Raw genomic sequence first — 19508 nt, forward strand, 5'->3', positions numbered from 1 at the left:
AGGCGCACTGTCGAGGGTAACTGGCCTTTCTCACTGGGCTGCATGAGTGCGCACTGCAACGCGCTGGCATCTGCCTTGTGCCGTGCCGTGCGAGGCCAGGGTAAGCTCGGGGTTGGCGCAAATTTCACCAGGAATAAACAGCATTCCAACCGTGGATGGGATGGAAAATCCAGCCCGGACCGGACTGTGATTATTGCACCAGGCTCATTAGGGCGGTATATAGAGAATACTCATGCCTGAAAACATTTCACAACACTGAAGGCTGGCACAACACAGTGCACTGACTAAGCTGCCCGTACCACTGTGGCTAGGGGTCTGCGCCTGTGGCTGGAAGGCTGCCGGTTCAAATCCTGCGGCCGAAAGAGGAATCCTACTCCGCTGGGCCCCTGAGCAAGGCCCTTCACCCCAGCTGCTCCAGGGGCCCTGTACAATGGCTGACCCTACGCTCTAACCCCCAGCTTCTCTCCCTGTCTGCGTGTCTCACGGAGAGCAGGCTGGGGTACGCGAAAAGACAAATTCCTAATGCAAGAAACTGTATATGGCACAATGAAGTGATCTGATGTTACACGGTATCCGTCTTGCGGCCAGGCCTGCTCCTCTTGCTCCTCGTTGGTTTTTACTGCAGGTTTCTGCTCACTGTTGCACCGTTTCACCTCTCGATTGTACAGAACTCTCAAAACCAAAAGCCCTTCCTGCTATTTTCGTTCACTGGAATAACCTAGCATAATAAACGTTTAATAAAGCGTTTCCCGCAAGTGCCGTAGCTCAGAGGTGCTGTGGTGGAGGTTTAAGCTGTAAAAACACTTTGGCTGTGGTGAAAGTCCATAATTTCCACATTTAACTCCAAATAAGGAACAGACGCGTATTTAAAAAAACAATTATACTAAAAGTAGATTTCAGTTACAAGAGTAATAAGGAAGGACATATTCAAATTACTCCTTATATTATTTTTCTGAGCATGGAACGCATTCTATACTTAAGAACACTCCTCGCATGAAAGACACTGTATTCAAATACACGTCTGGCTAGTTATCTTGCCAGTTTAATACTTATAATGTATTCATTCGTTCTGTTTAAACGGCAAAAACACTTTCATTTTCACAAATGTACACTTCATAAAATACGAAAATTACTTTTAACTTTGACTTTATTTCTCAATTAAGTGGCGGCTGTTTTGCACTGCCCTGTTTATAAAGGCTGACAACGCTGAGGAGCCCTGCTCTTTGGTTCCATGTGGTTTTAGATTACAACACCCTTGACGAAGAAGTGGACACAGCATTTCCCTGTTTCTGTTGACAAGCCACTTTACAAATTGCATGTGCTACACTGCACTAACAACCATCTACTGTAAGATCCGGTCACGCTTCCGGCTAAATTGAATATAAGAAGGTTTAATGAATATTCTATTAAATCGCCAGTTTATCAAAAATAAAGGTTCTTTATTGATAAAGGTTAATAATGCATCTGCAAATATCAAGAGCAATGAGCTTATCTTAGGTTAGGCTTAGCACAAACGCTACCGCCGTGATCCTATAGATGTTGTGAACGATTCATGCGTCCAGTACGTTCTAACTTCTTCATCCAGCGCAGGGCTGTGGGGAACCCAGCGTCTATCCTGCCCAACGAGAGCACGGCAGATCACACCCACAGGCCAGCAGCCAACTACCCCACCCTTATGCTACCACGCCCGGAGTGCGGGAGGAGACCAGACCCTGGGAGCACATGCGAACTCCACGCAGACTGCACCCCGGGAACTGGGAGGGTGCAGCGCTCACCCGTGCTCCAGTGTGCCCCCACTTCAGACGATCCCCTCATGTCAACTGCAGATTGACCATTCATACACTATCAGACCAGGGGTTCCTCGAAGCTCTCTCGTCTTCCCGACACTCGTGTGCGGAGGCCGGTCTCTGCGACCGCCCCCCCCCCATCTTAAGGACGAAATGAAAACACGGAACACTATCCGCAGCCCCAAATCTTTAAGACGGAAAGACGCAAGGCTTCATCGTTGGAGGTGCTGGCGTGACCCCCTGTACGGGCTGTCAGGTGTGTGTGTGGGGTCTCCGGGGACCGTCCCCCGGCTGACGACCACTGTAGCATCACCAAAAAATGTACTGTACGCATGCTATTTAGCCTTTTAAACCGACACAGCTTCGCACGCTTTATTCTTTATTTCCTATTTATTGTCATTCGCGAATGACAGGCGGGTGTTGGGGGGGCCGTGGAGCTGTTGCCACAGCAACCGGCGACACTCCTGCCAGGACTGCGCCGGACCGTAATACTGCCGAGACTCCCGGGACCCGCTTGAGCAAACCAGCCCGAGCAGCCTTACCCCGACCTCCCCGCCGGCTTCAAAGGAGAAGAGAAAACAAAGAGAAAACGACGGCTGTTTTCAGGAGCCCTCCGCATGCGTGTAGCACTTTGTAACACCCCATGAAAGCCGAGCCTCCGGCGTAAAACGAACCGTTACCACGTCTGGTGGGGGAGGGAGGGAAAAAGGGCGAACAACTTGTAAAAGGCCAAGAAGACAACCAGAAGGGATCCGTTAGCTTGAACGTAAAGAGCTTAAAAGTTTAAGGCCACCGCTCGGCGCAGCGGCTTCGCCGTACGGCAGCCGGTGTCTCTCGGTCAGCCCTACCGGACGCACAGACTCGCACCGCTCTCCTCGGCGACCTGCCCCGCAAACCGTGCAGGTTAATTAGCCAAGTGCCCCCCCCCGGGTGGCCTACCTGAATGTAGTACGGCTTTTTCAGCCAGGCCCATGAAAACAGCCCCCTCGCCATGGCAGAAACAGCACATCTCACCACATCAACCTGCGGAAAGACCCCCCAGTTAGACCAGAAGACGGCATGATGGAGCCTCCCCCCGCCCGTCCGTCCCCGCTACTGTGACCAGCGAGCTGCGGAAATGCAGTGTATCATGTGCCGTCCTGTTACCCAGTAGTCATTCCCGTTTCCCGTGGGACAGCTCCTCGCAAACGCGCCCCGGGCCGCCGACAGATACGGCACCTTCTCCTCTGCTCCTCTCCTGGAGCGCTGCAGCTGCTGTGGGCTGAGTCCACCGCTGGATACCCCTGCCTTCCGTGCGTGCTGCATAAAAGGCGCAGGAGCAGGGAAGGGATTTCGCCGACACAAAATGGCTTTAGCTGCGCGCATCAGTTACGCGCCCGGTTCACACGGGCGGGCGGGTCGCTACTGCGTTGTTACAAATTGTGTCTTTTTAACATTTTTCTTCCAAGTGTGTGTGTGTAGGGGGCGGGGAGTCTGGGCGCTTGACGTGGCGTGAACAGCAGCGCTTCCAAAATAAAACAACCCGTAGCTAACACGTTTTTTTTTTGTTGTTGTTGTTGTTGTTGTTGGTCAAGCGAGAAGTTAACTGTGTGCTTTACATGCGAGTTTGGGAGCGACGAGGGGAAAACACGCGCGTTTCAATGAGAAAAATACGGATCAGCAGCGCAGTTGTGTACCGAGAGGAAACTAAATGAAGATTTTGTGAAACGACGGGCAGAGCCCTCGTACTTCACTCATAACTGCGAAGACAGGATATTTTTATCACACTGGAAATGCCCCTTTCCACACATACAGAGACACGTGTGACCAGAGGAGGCCTCCCTGTGGTGTTCAATCCAGATCAGAGTAGGCCATATCTCCTCCTTGTAATAGGGTGTTAGCAGGGGTCCTGGGTGGTTTGGGACAGGTACAACTGGATATCCGTCATGCCCAAGGACTCCCGGCTCATTATCTAGGCGACGTGCTGCTGGGCCAGTCTGGGATTCTGAAACAAATCTCGGCCCGGAGGAGAAGTCCTGAGATCTTGGCGAGTAAGAGCACTGACGCGCCGGAGCTCTTCCTCACAGCTCATTCCTGGAGGGCCCCGAGGTTCCTGTGGCTCGTCTTCACTTGATCACCTGATAGAGCCCATTGATCGCTCAACTGGACACGGCGACCCTTTTCCTTGCGAGCTGTAAAACCGGCTGGGCCCTCAGAGGAGGCGAGATGCAGTTCGGGGGCCATCGGGAGCACCCTGGAATAGCACAGCACCTCAGCTGCTGAGAGCTGGCCACAGGCGTACCGCTGAGGGTTCAGCCAGGGCGTGAAACCTGTCAGAGCACCTTTCTCAGGTGATAAACCCAGCTGGCGATAACTCGTGTGTAAAATATCTCATGTTTCCCTGGATACCTGTTCCTGCTGAGCCAAGCAAATGAATGCACCACAGAGCGCTTCATCTTAATCTTAATCTCCCCCTTTTGCAAAAAAAAAGAAACGTCAGAAAAGAGCAGAATGTACGTGCTGTGCTTTCACGTTGGAAAGACAGAGCGGTGGAGCAGCTTGAATAGAAATATAACGAGGACACACAACGTTTCGGCTGGAGATTCATTTCCGGGGGAGAAAATTCAGCATCTGATAAATCGGACTTCTTTTCCTCCTGCTTTGCAGCACAGAGTTCAAGTTGACTTGCCTGCTGACGCAGCTCCCCAGATTCAGTGTTCAGTCAAGTGGGGTGGAGTCAAGAGGAGAGCAGTTGAAGCTTTGACAGCAGCGCCCTCAGGTGGTAATTAGAAGATACTGTTGGTATCGCAGCACCATTAAATTAATTAACCCTCACCCCGAAGCATGCAATAATCAAAAACTTACAGTTAGAACACTAACTCGTATTTCTACTTTTAGCTTTCATTACCAATAGTACTATCGCTCTCCTCAAAACAGTAATGACGGGCTAATTCCTATTCAATCAATCTGAAACACACACTATTTTTGGAATGTGGCAGCAGCACTGCCCCCTGCTGGACGAGAGGCGCATCTCCCCTGCAAGTGCACAGAAGACCGCAGGGGGCGCGCTCTCTCTCTCTCTCTCTACTGGGGCAGTTCTGCCACACCAGCTAAGGACAGTCGGCTGGCGATACAACCCTTCCCCGCACGCTGAGCCGGAGAGTCCCTGGCTGTCCGAGCCGCTAATTGCGGCCAGTCCTGCCAAACCGACATCACTGGTCGCCTTCAGTGTTTTAACGGTAAAGGTAGTGCAAACTACGCCCCCAGATTAGTCTGCAACAAGTCATAAAGTTGCCTTTTTTTTAAATTTTAAATTTTAAAAGCCTTACCTGAATCAGGCATATAAACATTTTAAAATGGCGCGCTGTGTTATTAATGCGGTATAGCTGGTATTCAGTTCGTCTGGCTGCTTTTAATCTGGGCTACAACCACGACGTCGGGCGCACCGGTAGCAGAGAACTCGCCGTTCCCTCTACCGGCGCCCGTTAGAAACGCGATCAACGCCGTCTCTGAGCGGCACGGGTCGCCTCCTCTTTGGCCCCCACGCCCACGCCCACGGCAGAGGCCGGAGTCGGGCCCCAGGTCCGGCCCAGACCAGACCAGACCAGACCAGCGGCGCCAGGGGGCCGCCTGCAGCAGAGCAGCTCCGCCGCGCGCATCCGCGTGTGCGCAGGCAGAGGGCCCTCGCGCTCTCCCTCCCCCCCTCCTTCGCTCCGCCGGGCCCGAGACCACGGCCGTCCGCACGCGGCGCAGAATGTTGTTGCTCACGGGGCGCTTCCCAGAATGCACCCCAGTCTCAGCGGGAAACCAAAATGGCGAACGTGTTGGGGGAGAGGGAACCGTTTGTAATCTTTTAACATTTTTTTTTTCTCTCCCCGAGTCCGGAAACCATTGAACAAAAAGGAGGGGACTGCGGTTCCACGGTTGTAGAAGGCAGTTTTTTTTTTATTTGGACGAGAGAACCGGGAGTTTCGCAAAGGCCGAATATTTTACTGTATGAAACGTTTTGACCGGGTGAAGTGACCGAATGAGGTGAAATATGTTTCATGTTTTATTGGGAGTACGGGGAGGGGGGTGGGTTGCGTTTTATCAGCGGAGTGCGCTGCTTGTTTTTATTTAAAACAAAATGATGCATTTGACGTAGCTTTTCGGAGTTCAACGGTTTTGCTCTGCTGTCGCTTTGCGGACATTTAACTGCATTTGTGAAGCCGAAGCGTTGTGGAAGAACTCCGGAGATAGACGTTTCATTGTTCGCATACACAACAAAAGGGTTGTGTCCCCCCCACGTACAAAAGAGTAAAAGCACCTCGCAAATGCGGTACGTGTGTAAACGTATCAATAAAGACCAGATCTGATTAACGGCAAGTCGGGACTGCTGAACGTGCCGCATGTTGGAAACGAAGTCTCGTGGAAAGCGAAGTGTTAACGATGTTCGTGATGCATTTCTCCACAAATGCATATAGTTTAACCAGTTATTTAAATTACAGAATTACGATACACGTGTATAAATATATGCAGAATGTAAGATGGCTAATGAGAGTGTAATAATCAGCCGTTAAGCTTTTCTTGCATCGAGGTCACCGTACTGCACGTCCACCACATAATAAAGCCGAATGAAATGTTAGGTTCTCCGTGGCATATCGCCGGACAGGAAGGCTCAGCACTGACCACATTACAGATGGTCATGAGAAATTATAGCGTAGCCTGGTATGGTTAATTCATTGGAAAGGGAGTTCGTGTGATCATCAATGGGGTCATTGGGGCTGTGGGATAGAAATATATATATTTTTACTCCTTTCTGAAGTATTCCTACATCATCTTGGGATATTTTTTTCCCTCGTGTAAGTAGTAAGATGGTCTTTTAAATATTTCACCTATCCTTTGAACATAGAAATTATTCTTGCTTCATGAGAAAGCAAAGGCAAAATTCAGAAGTTTAGAAATTCCAGATCAAGAGGATAGATTTGTAATTTTGATATGTAGAAGAAAATAGTTAAATCGCCTGGAGCCACTGCTTGTGATTTAAAACGTTTTAATTTCACAGTTGATCCAGTGAATGCAAATTCTTGCTGCTTAGTGAAATATAATTTGTCCACACATGCAGGAAGGGAACTGGTGAGAGTTGTGTTCTGACAGATCGTGTCTCGCTGGGATCTTGGTGTCAGGCATGGCATTTGTTACATTCAACAGTTCCAAGATGTGCTTTCTGTGATTCTAAAGTGATCTACTCATTTTAACAAATTATAAAAGAGCATTGGTGAATAGTGGATTGCTATTGGTCAGTAATGTAGTTCTTACTGGGGAAGATGCTATAAAATGAGTGCGAGTAACCTATCTGTTTTATGGATGGTCTTTTTGTTTGGGTGGTCAAAACAAACACTAAAAAGTAATTTTTGCTTGCGAGTGTTTTGAGACATTTATTCCTGACACCTCAGTGTTTGCTTTTTTTGTTTGCACCTCCACAAAACTAATGACCTAAATCTCAACACATTTTTCCTTCCCCTTCTGTGACAGAGACGCAACGGAAGTAGAGAATTTGTCTCTCCACAAAAAAGCACATTCCAACAGAAACCATAAGACGCCTGTGACCGGGGCTAAACTGTCTTTTAAGGATGGGCAGCGAACAAAAAAGCTTGCAAGCAAATTTGAGGAGGGACAAGATGTCCTAGCCAGGTGGTCCGATGGCTTGTTTTATCTCGGAACTATCACCAAGGTAATCTATAGATATTTTAACAAACTGATCTCTGCAAGCCTATCAGTGGTCACTTCTTAAGGGTGCTTGAAAATATCCAGATTTTTCTAATTTGGGATTTTTGCTTTGAGTAAATGCGTTCGTGTTCTTGAAGTATGCTGGAAAGTACTGTAGGGTTATGTGAGATGCTCATGTCGATATTTCCCCCCCCCAGATAAACAAACACAAACACCGCTGCTTTGTCGTCTTCGAAGACCGCTCGAAATCCTGGGTTCTCTGGAAGGACATACAAACTGGCAAGTTTCCCCCTTTTCCAACTTAAAAGATCCGAAGAGTCCACTGAATTGGACAGCACGGTATTTATCGTTATCATGAACGTAAAACTAGTAGCCAGGTTCCCTGATCAAGACGGAACATATTTTCTCATTTGGGACAAATGAGTTAGCTCATAGTGTTCTCATGGTCGGTGAACTTTCATCTGCAAACACTCATGGGAAAATTCAACACCATGAACAGTAAATGACAGCGTTTTTAAAGCTTCTTTATGGGAATGTCCTGCACAAGAGAAGATGGAACTTTAATTTTGGTAAAGCTCACAAACCAAATTCCTTGGCTTCGAAACCCAGGGGGGTGGCTGTTTTTAAGCGTGATTTATTCTTTTCAATTCGAGGTTTAAAGAAGAGTGTAAATATGATAAGGTTTTGCATACTTTTCTCTCGTAATTAAACTTTGAACTGAAATATAAGCGGACTGCACTGTAGACTTGGTTTTCATCTGTAGTTTATTAATTGGTTCAATATTATTACGTCAGAGTAACAGAGTGCTTCTTCGTGTTGTCAGCACTGCTTTTCTGTGTTAGGAAGCTCACCATCTTTTCCTCTTTTAAGTTTTGCTTTATACTTCTCTATTTTCTCCACAGATAATACCCCAGGACGATCTACCTACAGAACCTCCGTTTTTTAGATAGACTTATTTTACTCAGCTCGTTTTCCTTTTCTATGCTGAGATTTCTTTTGACGCTCTTCTCTCTGTATTAATTTTCTCCCTGTATTGCTCAGGTCAAGTTATGTTTACTTTGTCTCTGAGCAGTTGACAGACTACAGGGTCTCTGGGCTTACACAAACAGTAAGCTCTGAAAGGCATCGGTGGCATGATTAGGGAAGGTATTTTTAAGTCTGTGTCAGTGTTCATGTATGTAATATGTATCTTTTTACGTTTCCTTTCTGTGGTTTACATCATTAGATGTCTTTTGTGCATTGGAAAGCCAGTCTTGCTGTGAAAGTGGTGCTGAAATTCAGCTGACCTGTCATATTCAGAAGCAATTTTTTTTTCAGTGAAAAATGCACACATCAGCCTGTGGATCTTTCCCACATGTAGGCTATGAGCACACTTTGGTTTAGAGTTAAGCAAGACCTCCTTGTACACCAGAACACTAGTCCTACGTGATTGTACCCTTGTTCTGATTGCATTGCTTTGCTGGTTTGTGTTTTTTATGCTTAGTCTGATTAAGAATTTTTATTTTTAATTAAGATGCGTAACCCATTTTAAATTGCAAGCAAGTTGGTGGCCTGCATCTTGTTTCTGAACGCATTCATTTTGCTTTTCTTGTCTGTGCTTCATGTTGCTTAAAGTTTTGTGCTTAAAGCCGTGTTGGGATTCTCCCCTGACAAAAGCAGACCTGCATTTAGGTAGTTAGAGCATCGTGTTTGGTGGCTTTTCATGGATTTGTTGTGGCTCACAGCAGTGAAGTGCTGGACATGGAATCGGCTCTGGGTTGTGCGTCCTTATTTGTAGTCAGTCCACTGGTTTTGTTTCTTTCTACGTTTAGGTGAAAGAAATATAAAGGATCATAAAAAAATACCCAATGTTTTGTCTTGCATGTTTTTTAGGAGCCAGCAGTGGAGGGGAGATGGTCTGTACAATATGTCAGGAAGAAAACTCGGAAGCTCCAAACGAGATTGTCATCTGTGATAAGTGTGGGCAAGGTAACCCTTGACTGCAGCAATATTCTCCCATGAGTAAAAGAGAAAAGTGAATGTGTTTTCATGTGTGTTGCCCTTTTCATGTGTGTTGCAGGTTATCACCAGCTGTGCCATGCACCAAATATCGACTGCAGTGTTATTGCTTCAGATGACAAGTGGCTTTGCCGGCAGTGTGTGTTTGCAACTACGACAAAGGTTCGATACTTTTAGAATTTTTGCTTCCGTGTTATTATTGCATTTGCTCTTACTGTGTTACTGAAAAGCTGCGGTTGTGCTTCTGGTGGCTTCGTACAGTCATAGATTGAAGGGCCGTATCTGGACCAAGGCGATGAGTTAAATGAAAGTTGTTTAATGAAATTTGGTTCATCACCCAAGCAAGTGCTAAACATGTCCTAGTGAATTAGCTAAGTTCTCATAGATGTAGAAAATGTAGGTAGCGGTGTCATCATGTGTAGGCTGCAAAGGAATAAGTAAAGATTTATTCCATGCTGATAAGAGAAGAAAAGAAACAACGTCTTGGCTGTGGTGACACCAGAAGAAAGCTCCACAGCTGAAATGTTGTGTTTCTTTACTAATAAACCTTTATTTGTCCCATAGAAAATGTACGTCTGCGTTGGAACATCTGTGTACGATTTTAGAAAAAGTTTTTGACGGTCCTTTTCCTTTTGTAATTACCAGCTTAGCGTCGTGTTGATGACTTTTTTTTTCTTATTTTTAATACAGAGAGGAGGTGCTCTAAAGAAAGGACCGAATGCAAAAGCCCTGCAAGTCATGAAACAGTCATTACCATATACGTTAGAGGATCTTGTCTGGGACGAAGGCCATAAAACAAATATCCAGCAATGTTACTGCTACTGTGGAGGCCCTGGAGAGTGAGTGCCCAGCATGTTTAACTCTGCTACGCCCAGTGTTCAGTGCGTGTCTACAGGTGTAGCTGTGGGTTCACACCTTTTAAGTCTTAACATCACATAGGATGAGAGTTAAATGCTCTCTTCTGGCCTGTTGTATTTTTAACCTAAACCTCAGATGTTTTAGGAAGATCAAAATCTGCTGCTTTCTGAAGAATTGTCTGCATGGGGCCTTCTTTTCCTGTTTATAAACCCACTAAAACAGGTTTCTAGTATTCTGAAAAGCATCTGGTTTAATGATCTCTATTGTGTTTTTCTTTACCAAGTCTGTATTGATTTATTATTGCACATACCGACTAGCTTAAGACAGACACGAGGAAATGGGGAAATTGTTGCTTTTTTTTTTGTTTAAACCCTTGCTTGAGGGGTTAAAGTTGTCCAAGAGCAGATTACTCTGAAGATGTGCTTTTCATCTCCTTATGTATCTAACCTGAACAGATTAATGCCAGGCTGAATTAACTGGAACATTTCCATTCTCTGTAGCTGGTATCTGAAGATGCTGCAGTGCAGTAAATGTAAGCAGTGGTTTCATGAGGCTTGCATTCAGTGTTTCCAGAAGCCAATGCTTTATGGGGATAGGTAAGATGGCATCTGTTTCTTTCATAAAAACACATTTACAAAGTGTTGCTGGCATTACTTAAAATAATTTTTAATTCTTTTTTATTCTAGGTTCTATGTGTTCATATGTTCAGTTTGCAATTCCGGACCAGAGTACCTCAAACGTCTGCCTTTGAGGTGGTAAGTTGCAATTTTCAGTTATGACATGAAATGGCTGTTACAGTAATCGAACGGACTAGTGTGCGTGGTTGTATCCAAACTTTATTCATAGTTTTTCAGAGTAGGTCATCTCATCCCAGTCGCATACAAATGTATATATTCTGGTCTCAAAAACCCCAAGTCTGATAATTTATTAAAAGGCCTCCCGATACGGCACTCGAACATTTCACATAGTTGCTCATTTAAAATATTTCTTTAAGACGTACTGTGTTGGATATCTCAAAGCAAGAGAGAGTTTGAGTGCAAGATCAAAATGGTGGCCATGCACCCATCTTGGTACACACAGAAACAGCATTGTGTCAGATGGTATTAATAGACTTGAGAAAATTACACCATTTTGGAGTTCATGAGAGTTAGGGTTACAGGCCACATTGATGACAAAAACAAAATTTCTTGCACATTCATCATGTTGATCGTAGAATGTATACTTTTAAGGTTTGCAATTATTTCGGAATTAATTGGGCAAACGGTTTTTGATCAGGAGCAGTGTGGGCCTTCTTTTCTTAAAATGGTTTGACTTATTGTGAGCTTTATAACGAGTACAGCAACGTTTCAAATGTAGACTTTCTTTGGTTGTTGATTTAGCCAACCTACTTTCGTTTCAACTGGTCCTACAGTATACTGGATGATTTTGAAAGTTTTCAAATACGGGGATCAGGCCAACAATTGCTAGGCTGCCTAGTTTAAAAATTGCCAAGAAAAAGATTCAAGTATAGGTTTAATCCATGCTAAAAAGACGCACCTGAAGAAGACAATTATATATAGAGACAATCCTGGTACAGCTCTTGTTTTCCATTGAAGGGTATAGCACTGTTCTTAATTTTCATGTTGACCTGCTCTCTCCCCACAGGGTAGATGTAGCACACCTGAGTCTGTACAACCTGAGTGTTATTCACAAGAAGAAGTATTTTGATTCGGAGCTGGAACTGATGGCGTATATTAATGAAAACTGGGACAGACTACAGCTGGGAGATGTAGGATTATTTTTAATGCATTTTTTTTCCACTTAACCAACAATTTACAAAAATATAGAATATTGTGCTTTAGGCGTGTATTTGGTCTTAAGATCTCTTGCATGTTTTCATAACACTATTGTTGTGTATATGTTTATATATGCAATATGTTTATAATGCTCTTTTAGTGTATTGTATGTGTTTTGTTTACTTTTTTAATGTACCAGATGACCATAGCGTCGTTTTTAAACAAACATCCTCTATTAGTGTCATTAAAATTTAATATTAGTGAGTATGAATTAAAAGTACTGAGTGTACATTTGCAGATTTATAAATATCCTGACGTGTAACATTTTGAAAGATTTTGTTAAAAGTAATTAACCATGAACTGCACACAGTCTGAACAATTTCCTTAATTTTTGCAGCTTGGTGACACGCCAAAATCTGAACGATATGAAAGTATTCTTGAAGCTCTGAACAAAAACAAGACTATGTAAGTTGCATTGTTGTAAATACAAGTGTTCATATGTTTTGTCATTGCAACTGTGGGCTGAATGGTGCTCTTATACTGGTGACTGTGATATTTTAAGGTTTATGTCTGGAAAGGAAATAAAGAAAAAGAAACACTTGTTTGGGCTGAGAATCCGCTTTCCACCTGCTCCTCAGAACACTGACTCAAGGGCTGACCGAGAGCCTGAGCGGGCTTCCCATGAGATCAAAATTAAAGGCAGGAAGTCCACAAAGCCTATCCCCGACACCAGGTGAGAGACCCCTTGTTATACATCTGTTACATGCGTGTTTAAAACGGAGGTCGAAGTGGGTAGCCTTAAAGGTAGAGGAACTCATTTAAATGGTCTCATGCCTGCGTAATCACCATTGCGTGATCCTGTCGTGCCTTTTTCCCCCGAACCATAAGCATAACTACAAGTGCTGACAACTTTTGAATGTTTATGAATGATTCACAACTAAGATCCTAAAAATTAAAACGTGCTAAGCAAATGAGGAAAAGTGAGGCTATGTAAGTATTACTGATATTCATACCACTAAGCGAAGGTTCTCAAAGAGCAGGTGACTCTGTTTTGTGACCCGCAGTGGTTAAACAGTTTGATTTGTCATTGTGAAATTGACAGGTTCCTCCGGAACTTTTGTGGAGGGTGGTGTCCCTGAGATGTTCTTCAGTGATTTGTGAAGTACTGGCTTTCTCCTTTCTGTGAAAAGTCAGCCGGGTCGTGGCTCTGCTGTGAGGACTGCATCAGTGAAAGTGGAACTCTGGGAGGGTCAGGCAATCAAGTCAGCTGACCTCTCGTTCTGTCTTTCCAGTGAGATGATGAATGGAGTCGTTAGAAAGGGAAAAAGAAAGCATGTCAGACACTCGCTTGAAACGGCTGCAAAACTCAGACGGTCATCCGCACTGCCAGCCCAGGTGGGTGTGGTGCTTTTCCTGCTTTCAAGTTTGTCACACAGGAGTTTGCTTGTAATGAAAGCAGCTTAGTTTGATTGTGTTTATAAGTCCTTATTTGAACTGTGTTTTTTTTCCTTGCTTCAGGGCAATGAAAAAATTTTAGTGTCGGAGAACAACACCTTGGACCTTCTTTCTTCTAAAAGGTAGGCTTTGTCACGGGGCATTCCTATGCATTTTTGGTTTATACGTGCAAATTGTCCTTATGTTTTTGCATTTCTTTTTTATTGCCTGGATAATTTGCAGCAGGACTGACAAATCGGCACAGTCTTCAAGTACCTCAGACGTGGAATCCATTGGTGCAACAAGTACCACTGAAACTACCTCAAGTACTTCAAGGCAGTCAAGGTAAGGAGACTTTTGGGCATCGCAGGGTCCTTGGTAAAACCTTGAGTTAGAGGGAGAAATTGGGGAAAACACTATGGGATGTTTCTAGAGTATGTGCTTAAAAATCAGGTTTTTAAAATCTTAGTGTGACTGTAAATTGTCTTGATACAGTAGCCCTAGACCAGGGTTCGAAAGAAGCAGGAAAGACATCTTTTATCACTTGCTCTTGTGTTCCACCATTGGCATTGCTGTTTCTGAACCCTGGCAGCATACCCTGGGGTGCAACACGGGGGGCGATGTTCGAAATCTCCCTCCTCTTCGCACACCAGCGGTTCACCTGTGGTGCAGCTGGGATACTTTACACACGGGGGAGGAGGATGGGCAGCAAGTTTAGGGCTGTTTTTGCTGTCCCGCCAGCTTGTGCAGCTCGCGCAGGAGGACCCGCACGGGCAGGCTGTGGCCGATCGCCCTGCCGCCCCTGAGGCGGGGGCGGAGACGAGCGCAGCGCCCCCCCCGGAGGGCGCTCCAGCCCCCCAACCCCGAGATCCCCAGGGAGCAGGAGTCCAAGGACCAGTGTCCGTTCCCGGGGCTCAACACAGACATTGTCCACAACATGGACCAGGACATGCAGCTCAGTCACCTGAAGAATTCGATCACTAATTACTTTGGCGCTGCAGGGAGAATGGCCTGTGGGGAGAAATACCGGGTTCTGGCCCGGCGGGTCACCCTGGATGGGAAAGTCCAGTACCTGGTGGAATGGGAGGGCGTTACTGCATCATAAGCTTATTTGCTCCCACCTGCATTTAGTCCTTGGAGGCACATAATGCAGCCGAGAAATAATTATTTATGCCAGTGATCTTCTTTATTCTCCCTTTTTTTTTTTTAATGCTGAAGCATATTGATTAAACTATACAGACCAGGTGGGTAAATGTGAATTCCAGGCCCATGTTGAATCGAGACCTATTGTGCTCCTGTAGGTGTTTTGAATAGTGGCTGTCGTGGTGCAATTACTCTTATTTAATCTGGATCTGGGATGAGATGGTTTCAAGCTTTGTTTTCATTTACCTCTGAGATCGAACAGTGCAATTTGACTGCAGCTTGCTATGCCATCGTCTCCGTCTGCACAGTGTAAATGTCTTGGTTATAGAGTGTCTTAAAATAAAACTATAGCTGAATATGCTGCTGCATGTAATTTTATTATACCTGTCTGTAGATTTTTTTTTCTTGTTTTAATATGCCTTTAATTGAGAGCAATCACTTTTGAGCACAATCTCTGATTTAATTTTCTCCCTGGGTGCACATCAGGAGCTATGATTTCCTTTAGCCTGTTAATTGGATACATGTTTTATTTCCATCTGAATGTGCTTTCATATTTACAGCATGTGAGCTCATGGAAACAAACGGGAAGTCTCATGTTGCTTTCAACTCACTGCCAGTGGCAACTGAAAACAAGGCATTTATTGGTTTGTACTGAAGGTTTATAGCATTCTTCTGAAACTGGCAATTAGCAGTGTTATTCACTAGTTTTTTTCTTCACTTTGTTCATCTGTACTGGGGAAACAAGTACGTTTCTCAGACTTGTACAATTCTAAATAATTCAAGAATAATAGCAGTTACAGCATTGTTGAGATGCAAAATATTAAGATTGTGAATCATTTGTAGGGAATGATCTGGAGCATAAATAGTATTATAAATCCATGTCGTAACTATTTCATTTGCAGACAACTCTTTTGTAAGTACTAAAGTTGTAGCACAAGTTCAATTAATTTGTCATGTATGAGTAGCTAGCTCATAAATCATGTTTTTCATTGTTAAAAAAATCAGAAAAATAGGCATTTTTGATGTAGCTAACGCTTTGTTTCCGTTGTTTTGACGGAGTGTTTAAATTGGTTCTAGAGAACACCTAATACTTCTCGAGAATCTGCAGTTTGGGATATCTTATGTATTTTCTAATAGAATTCCAGATGTTATATTCGGACTGTGTGGTTTAGATGTTCCACTAATACGTCCGCTTCAGTGAGCTGGTAGCGAGACATTTCAGACCCCCAGAATCATGGTATCCTTTTGGGTTGCGTTGATTGTGCTCCGTGTCAGAGCCATACTCGAAGCGTATGGAATATGAAATCTAGAGTTGACCCAGCCTTACAGAATCAGTTTGAACCTTCTGTTGAGCTCAATACTTGTGCATTTTGTACTTTAGTATCCGCTTCCTATGCAATTGAAAATATTAAAAGAACTTTAACATTTGGTTGCTTACAAAATGTAACATCTTTGGCCATACCTTTTCTTCAGGAACAGACGCAATATTTTGCAGTTTTCTCAGGCTCTTACCTACCGGTGCTACGCATTGCTAAAGGGGTTAAAAAATGTGCACTTAGTATCAGTCTTTCACAGGTTAAGATCGAGTTTGTGCTCTTTCAGTTTGACCTTTACTCTCAGGATGTCATCAGTAAAGTTACTGTGGAATTAAATTTTTTTAAATGTTTTTATATATGCAGTGGTAAGTTTTTTTTTTGTCAGAATTAATTTTCATGGTGAAGCCCTGAGGTGTCTGACAGTATAAATCAGGCGAGGGTTTTCTTTTTAAAAAAAAAGTGTAGTGCACACGTTATTGATATGGTAGTGAATGCTGGATTCACATACATCTCCAGCTAAATTCACCAGCTTGTAAATGACACGCCTAGGTTTTCTGGCAAAAGTGTACCCCAGCCTTAAAATATCTATGAAGCTTTATTTCATAGTTCTTTGTTATAATGGTCATAGAACTTTTCACTGTTCAATCCTGTAAACCCCAAGTTAACATGTGCAACATTTCTTCTGCTTGATGTCCACTGTGTAGTTTTCTTAATGTTCTCGAGTTTCCCTTGCTGTATATAATGGTCAGTGTTGCTCTGCTGTTTCGGTAGGTTTGTTGGTATGTAATGTTTTACTGAATGAACAGGGTTGTGACGAGGACATTATCCACTTGAGGCAGCAGTGTTGTACCTTGACATTGATACCTCTTCCTTTTTAAGAAAAAATAAGGATTTTTATATATATTTACATGTAAAGAAGCTTTTTTTTCTGTCTGTTGTTGTGCCAGTGCTAGGTTCAAGCTTTTTTTTTTTTTGTTTTCTACTGGCTTCGAACAGGCTTTTTCAGCCAAAGAATAAAATGCCTATAAAACCGTACCTTGTTCTTTTTCTTTCTTAAATCTTAATTCCTGTTGAGCATTCTGCACACAAAACTGTATCATGATCATTGTCAACTGGGAATGTTATAATAATAATAATAATAAAAAACTTTATTTTATATAGCACCTTTTAAAGGTAGCTTCTCAAAGCGCTTTACAGGATGACAATAACAATAAATAAGAAGACTACAACAATAAATAAGAAGATTTCACAAGATAGGACACAATTATAATTACAACAATAACAATAGAGGAGACCGTGGAAGATGGTATTAAGAAGAGCAGAGGGGTGAAGAATGGAACCAGTTAAGTAAAGGCTTTTCTGAAGAAGAAGGTTTTGAGTCTGGATTTGAAGGAGTTTAGAGAAGGTGACTCTCTAATATCCTTGGGCAAAGAGTTCCAGAGCTTGGGGGCATAGCAGGAGAAGGCCCTTTCGCCCATACAATGTAGACGGGCTTGGGGGACAGTAAGGAGGGCAGAATTTGAAGAGCGGAGGTTGCGAGGTGGGGAGTAGGGCGATAAAAGTTCAGACGGGTATTGAGGTGCCAAGCCATGCAAAGCCTTGTAGGTGAGCATGAGGATTTTAAAGTCTACGCGGAATTTGACCGGAAGCCAGTGTTCAATGTTCAATGTTCTCTTCCCGTCTTTCTAATATTTTTTGGGGGGGTACCAAGCCTGCATCCACGCTGTAAATATGACCTTTTTTCCTCTTAGTTCAAATCAAGCTGCATTGCCACAAACAGTGAGGTATATTTTCCTTGAATAACTATGTTCAATAAGTGAAATACAGTGATAAAGCTGAATAAACTAATATATAACCAGGTTATAATTAGCTTTGCTTTATGGTAGGAAAACTATGAACCTCAATGGGAGAGCATTGATTTTGGGTACAAGCATGTTGCTTTCACAGAGTGCTTCAGTACTTGTTAAACTCAATTTTTTATGATAAAAGGAGCAGCTTCTGTTCTATGTTGTATGCTGCTGAAGCAGTGACATTTCTGTAAAGCCATAAAAGCTACAGAAACATGCACGGATCGGGGCGGGGCTGTGGACTGATTTGCTCTTTCCAATACAGCATCGCAGTGGTACATTGAATTAAAAATGAATTCAAATTGAAAGCAAGTAACAAGTTGCAACTGAGTAAGGAACACAGGTGGGAGAACTTGGAAACTGATCGTAACTTATGCCACCCCCTGAGGTAAAGTTTCAGGGGGTGCCACACCTGAAGAAGGCTCCACGGCCGAAACGTTGTGTTTTCTCTCTTCTTTTCTTCAGCATGGAATAAACCTATTACTTGTTCCATATTAATATATAAGCCTAATACGTGAATATATTATTGCATAATATCAATATTCCCTAATTTATTAATATATTGCAAATAGATATGCAATAACATTGTCTCATGCAAAGTACCCCTTCTATCAACATAAGAATATCTCACACTCCTCTTCGTGAAACTTAATTAGTACGTGTGATGTCTTTTGAATACATGAAGAATTATACCTTGAGCATTCCTGGGTTAAACACGTCATTTTCACCTTTTTTGAGAAAAACAGCTTTACGAACGTATTTTATTCTTGCCAAGAACCTGAGGAAACATGTAAACGCGTTGATGCCTAATCTTTAAACAGTGAACAAAATACATTCACGTTGAAGTAAGAGTAATACCTGCTGTTGGTCTATCGTTACTGTAGCTTGATCGTTGAATTAGCATAAAAACCCCGAAAGCTTTCAGTTTAAGTTTACATCACATACTCATGTATTCTGAATTACACAGCTAACGGCAAAACACACTGCATCCCTGAGTCGGTTTGCACAGATATGAAATACAGAAATGCAAAACAAAACCAAGACAATAAATTTCAGGAGGTCACACAAGTCGCTGTCGTAACCAGCAAAGTCATGCATTTATGAAGAGAGTCCTACTGGTGGCGATGTGTCGCAATGTTTTCATCCGTGGCGCTAATGGCCTTCAGCACACAGCGTGCACGTCAGCCATAGTATTTAATAATCTCCCCTGAAGGGCTCGCCTGAATGATCTCTTCCTCCAGTGTGTCGTGAGAGCCTATATTTACTAAGTGTTGCACCCTGAGTCAGAACAGGCTCTGGCTTTCGCCCTCGCCAGAATAAATGGTTCTCTGATATATAGAACAGATAAGTTTACAGCATCATTCATTCATAAACCACCTGGCTGCGGAACAAGTGAAAGTTTACACAGCTCCTCCCCGTTTGGGTTACAGAGCCTGCGGTTCCATACCTTGGCAACATGGCCGCTGTCACTCTCAAACCGCCGCTCGCAGGAACTCCGTGGAGAGCGCCCATGGCTGCGTACTTCCGGCACCTCTATCAGCCTGCGATATCGGTGGTCCGACGGAGCGGCTTCGGCGGCGGTTCTTCGCGGGTGCGTCGGGTCACGACCCCACGCCTGCACCAATCAGAGGAGCGGTCCGCCGCCTGGCGTCCGTTTCTCCT

At 43.9% G+C, this 19508-nt stretch overlaps 2 protein-coding genes and 1 long non-coding RNA gene across 10 annotated transcripts in view; 1 reads left to right on the forward strand and 2 right to left on the reverse strand.

Moving 5' to 3' along the window:
* Positions 1-5393, reverse strand: part of dipk1aa (divergent protein kinase domain 1Aa) — a 34401-nt gene extending 29008 nt beyond the window's left edge. Inside the window, exons 1-2 of one of the 3 annotated variants that reach the window (XM_015355175.2) lie at positions 5096-5393; positions 2727-2810 (exon numbers count right to left, since the gene is read on the reverse strand). In XM_015355175.2, the coding sequence (XP_015210661.2) occupies positions 2727-2810; positions 5096-5116 (105 nt within the window). In that variant the 5' untranslated portion in view covers positions 5117-5393. Of the gene's footprint in view, positions 1-2726; positions 2811-2933; positions 3919-5095 lie in introns of those variants that run through there. The other 2 variants (XM_015355173.2, XM_006634694.3) reach the window with 2 other exon arrangements.
* Positions 5394-5479: 86 nt separating this feature from the next.
* On the forward strand, positions 5480-17034 carry mtf2 (metal response element binding transcription factor 2). 6 transcript variants are annotated; one of them, XM_006634695.3, is made up of 15 exons: positions 5480-5798; positions 7281-7479; positions 7673-7754; positions 9348-9443; positions 9535-9635; positions 10164-10312; positions 10832-10927; positions 11018-11086; positions 11976-12099; positions 12504-12571; positions 12669-12839; positions 13399-13501; positions 13625-13683; positions 13784-13885; positions 14282-17034. In XM_006634695.3, exons 1-15 carry the CDS (start codon positions 5794-5796, stop codon positions 14643-14645), a joined length of 1788 nt encoding a protein of 595 aa, XP_006634758.2. In that variant the 5' UTR covers positions 5480-5793; the 3' UTR covers positions 14646-17034. The 6 variants fall into 6 exon arrangements, with proteins under 6 accessions (XP_006634758.2, XP_015210653.1, XP_069050003.1 ...); XM_015355167.2 differs by having other exon boundaries at positions 13787-13885; XM_069193902.1 differs by lacking the exon at positions 7281-7479 and having other exon boundaries at positions 7673-7814.
* LOC138241169 (uncharacterized) lies at positions 11633-19383 on the reverse strand. Its single transcript, XR_011190366.1, has 2 exons — positions 19294-19383; positions 11633-13390 (listed from the first exon to the last, which is right to left on the reverse strand). It is a non-coding gene; the product is annotated as an uncharacterized lncRNA (long non-coding RNA).
* Positions 19384-19508: the final 125 nt, after the last annotated feature.

This window comes from Lepisosteus oculatus, chromosome 9, assembly GCF_040954835.1.
Source record: "Lepisosteus oculatus isolate fLepOcu1 chromosome 9, fLepOcu1.hap2, whole genome shotgun sequence".
Lineage (NCBI taxonomy): Eukaryota > Metazoa > Chordata > Actinopteri > Semionotiformes > Lepisosteidae > Lepisosteus > Lepisosteus oculatus.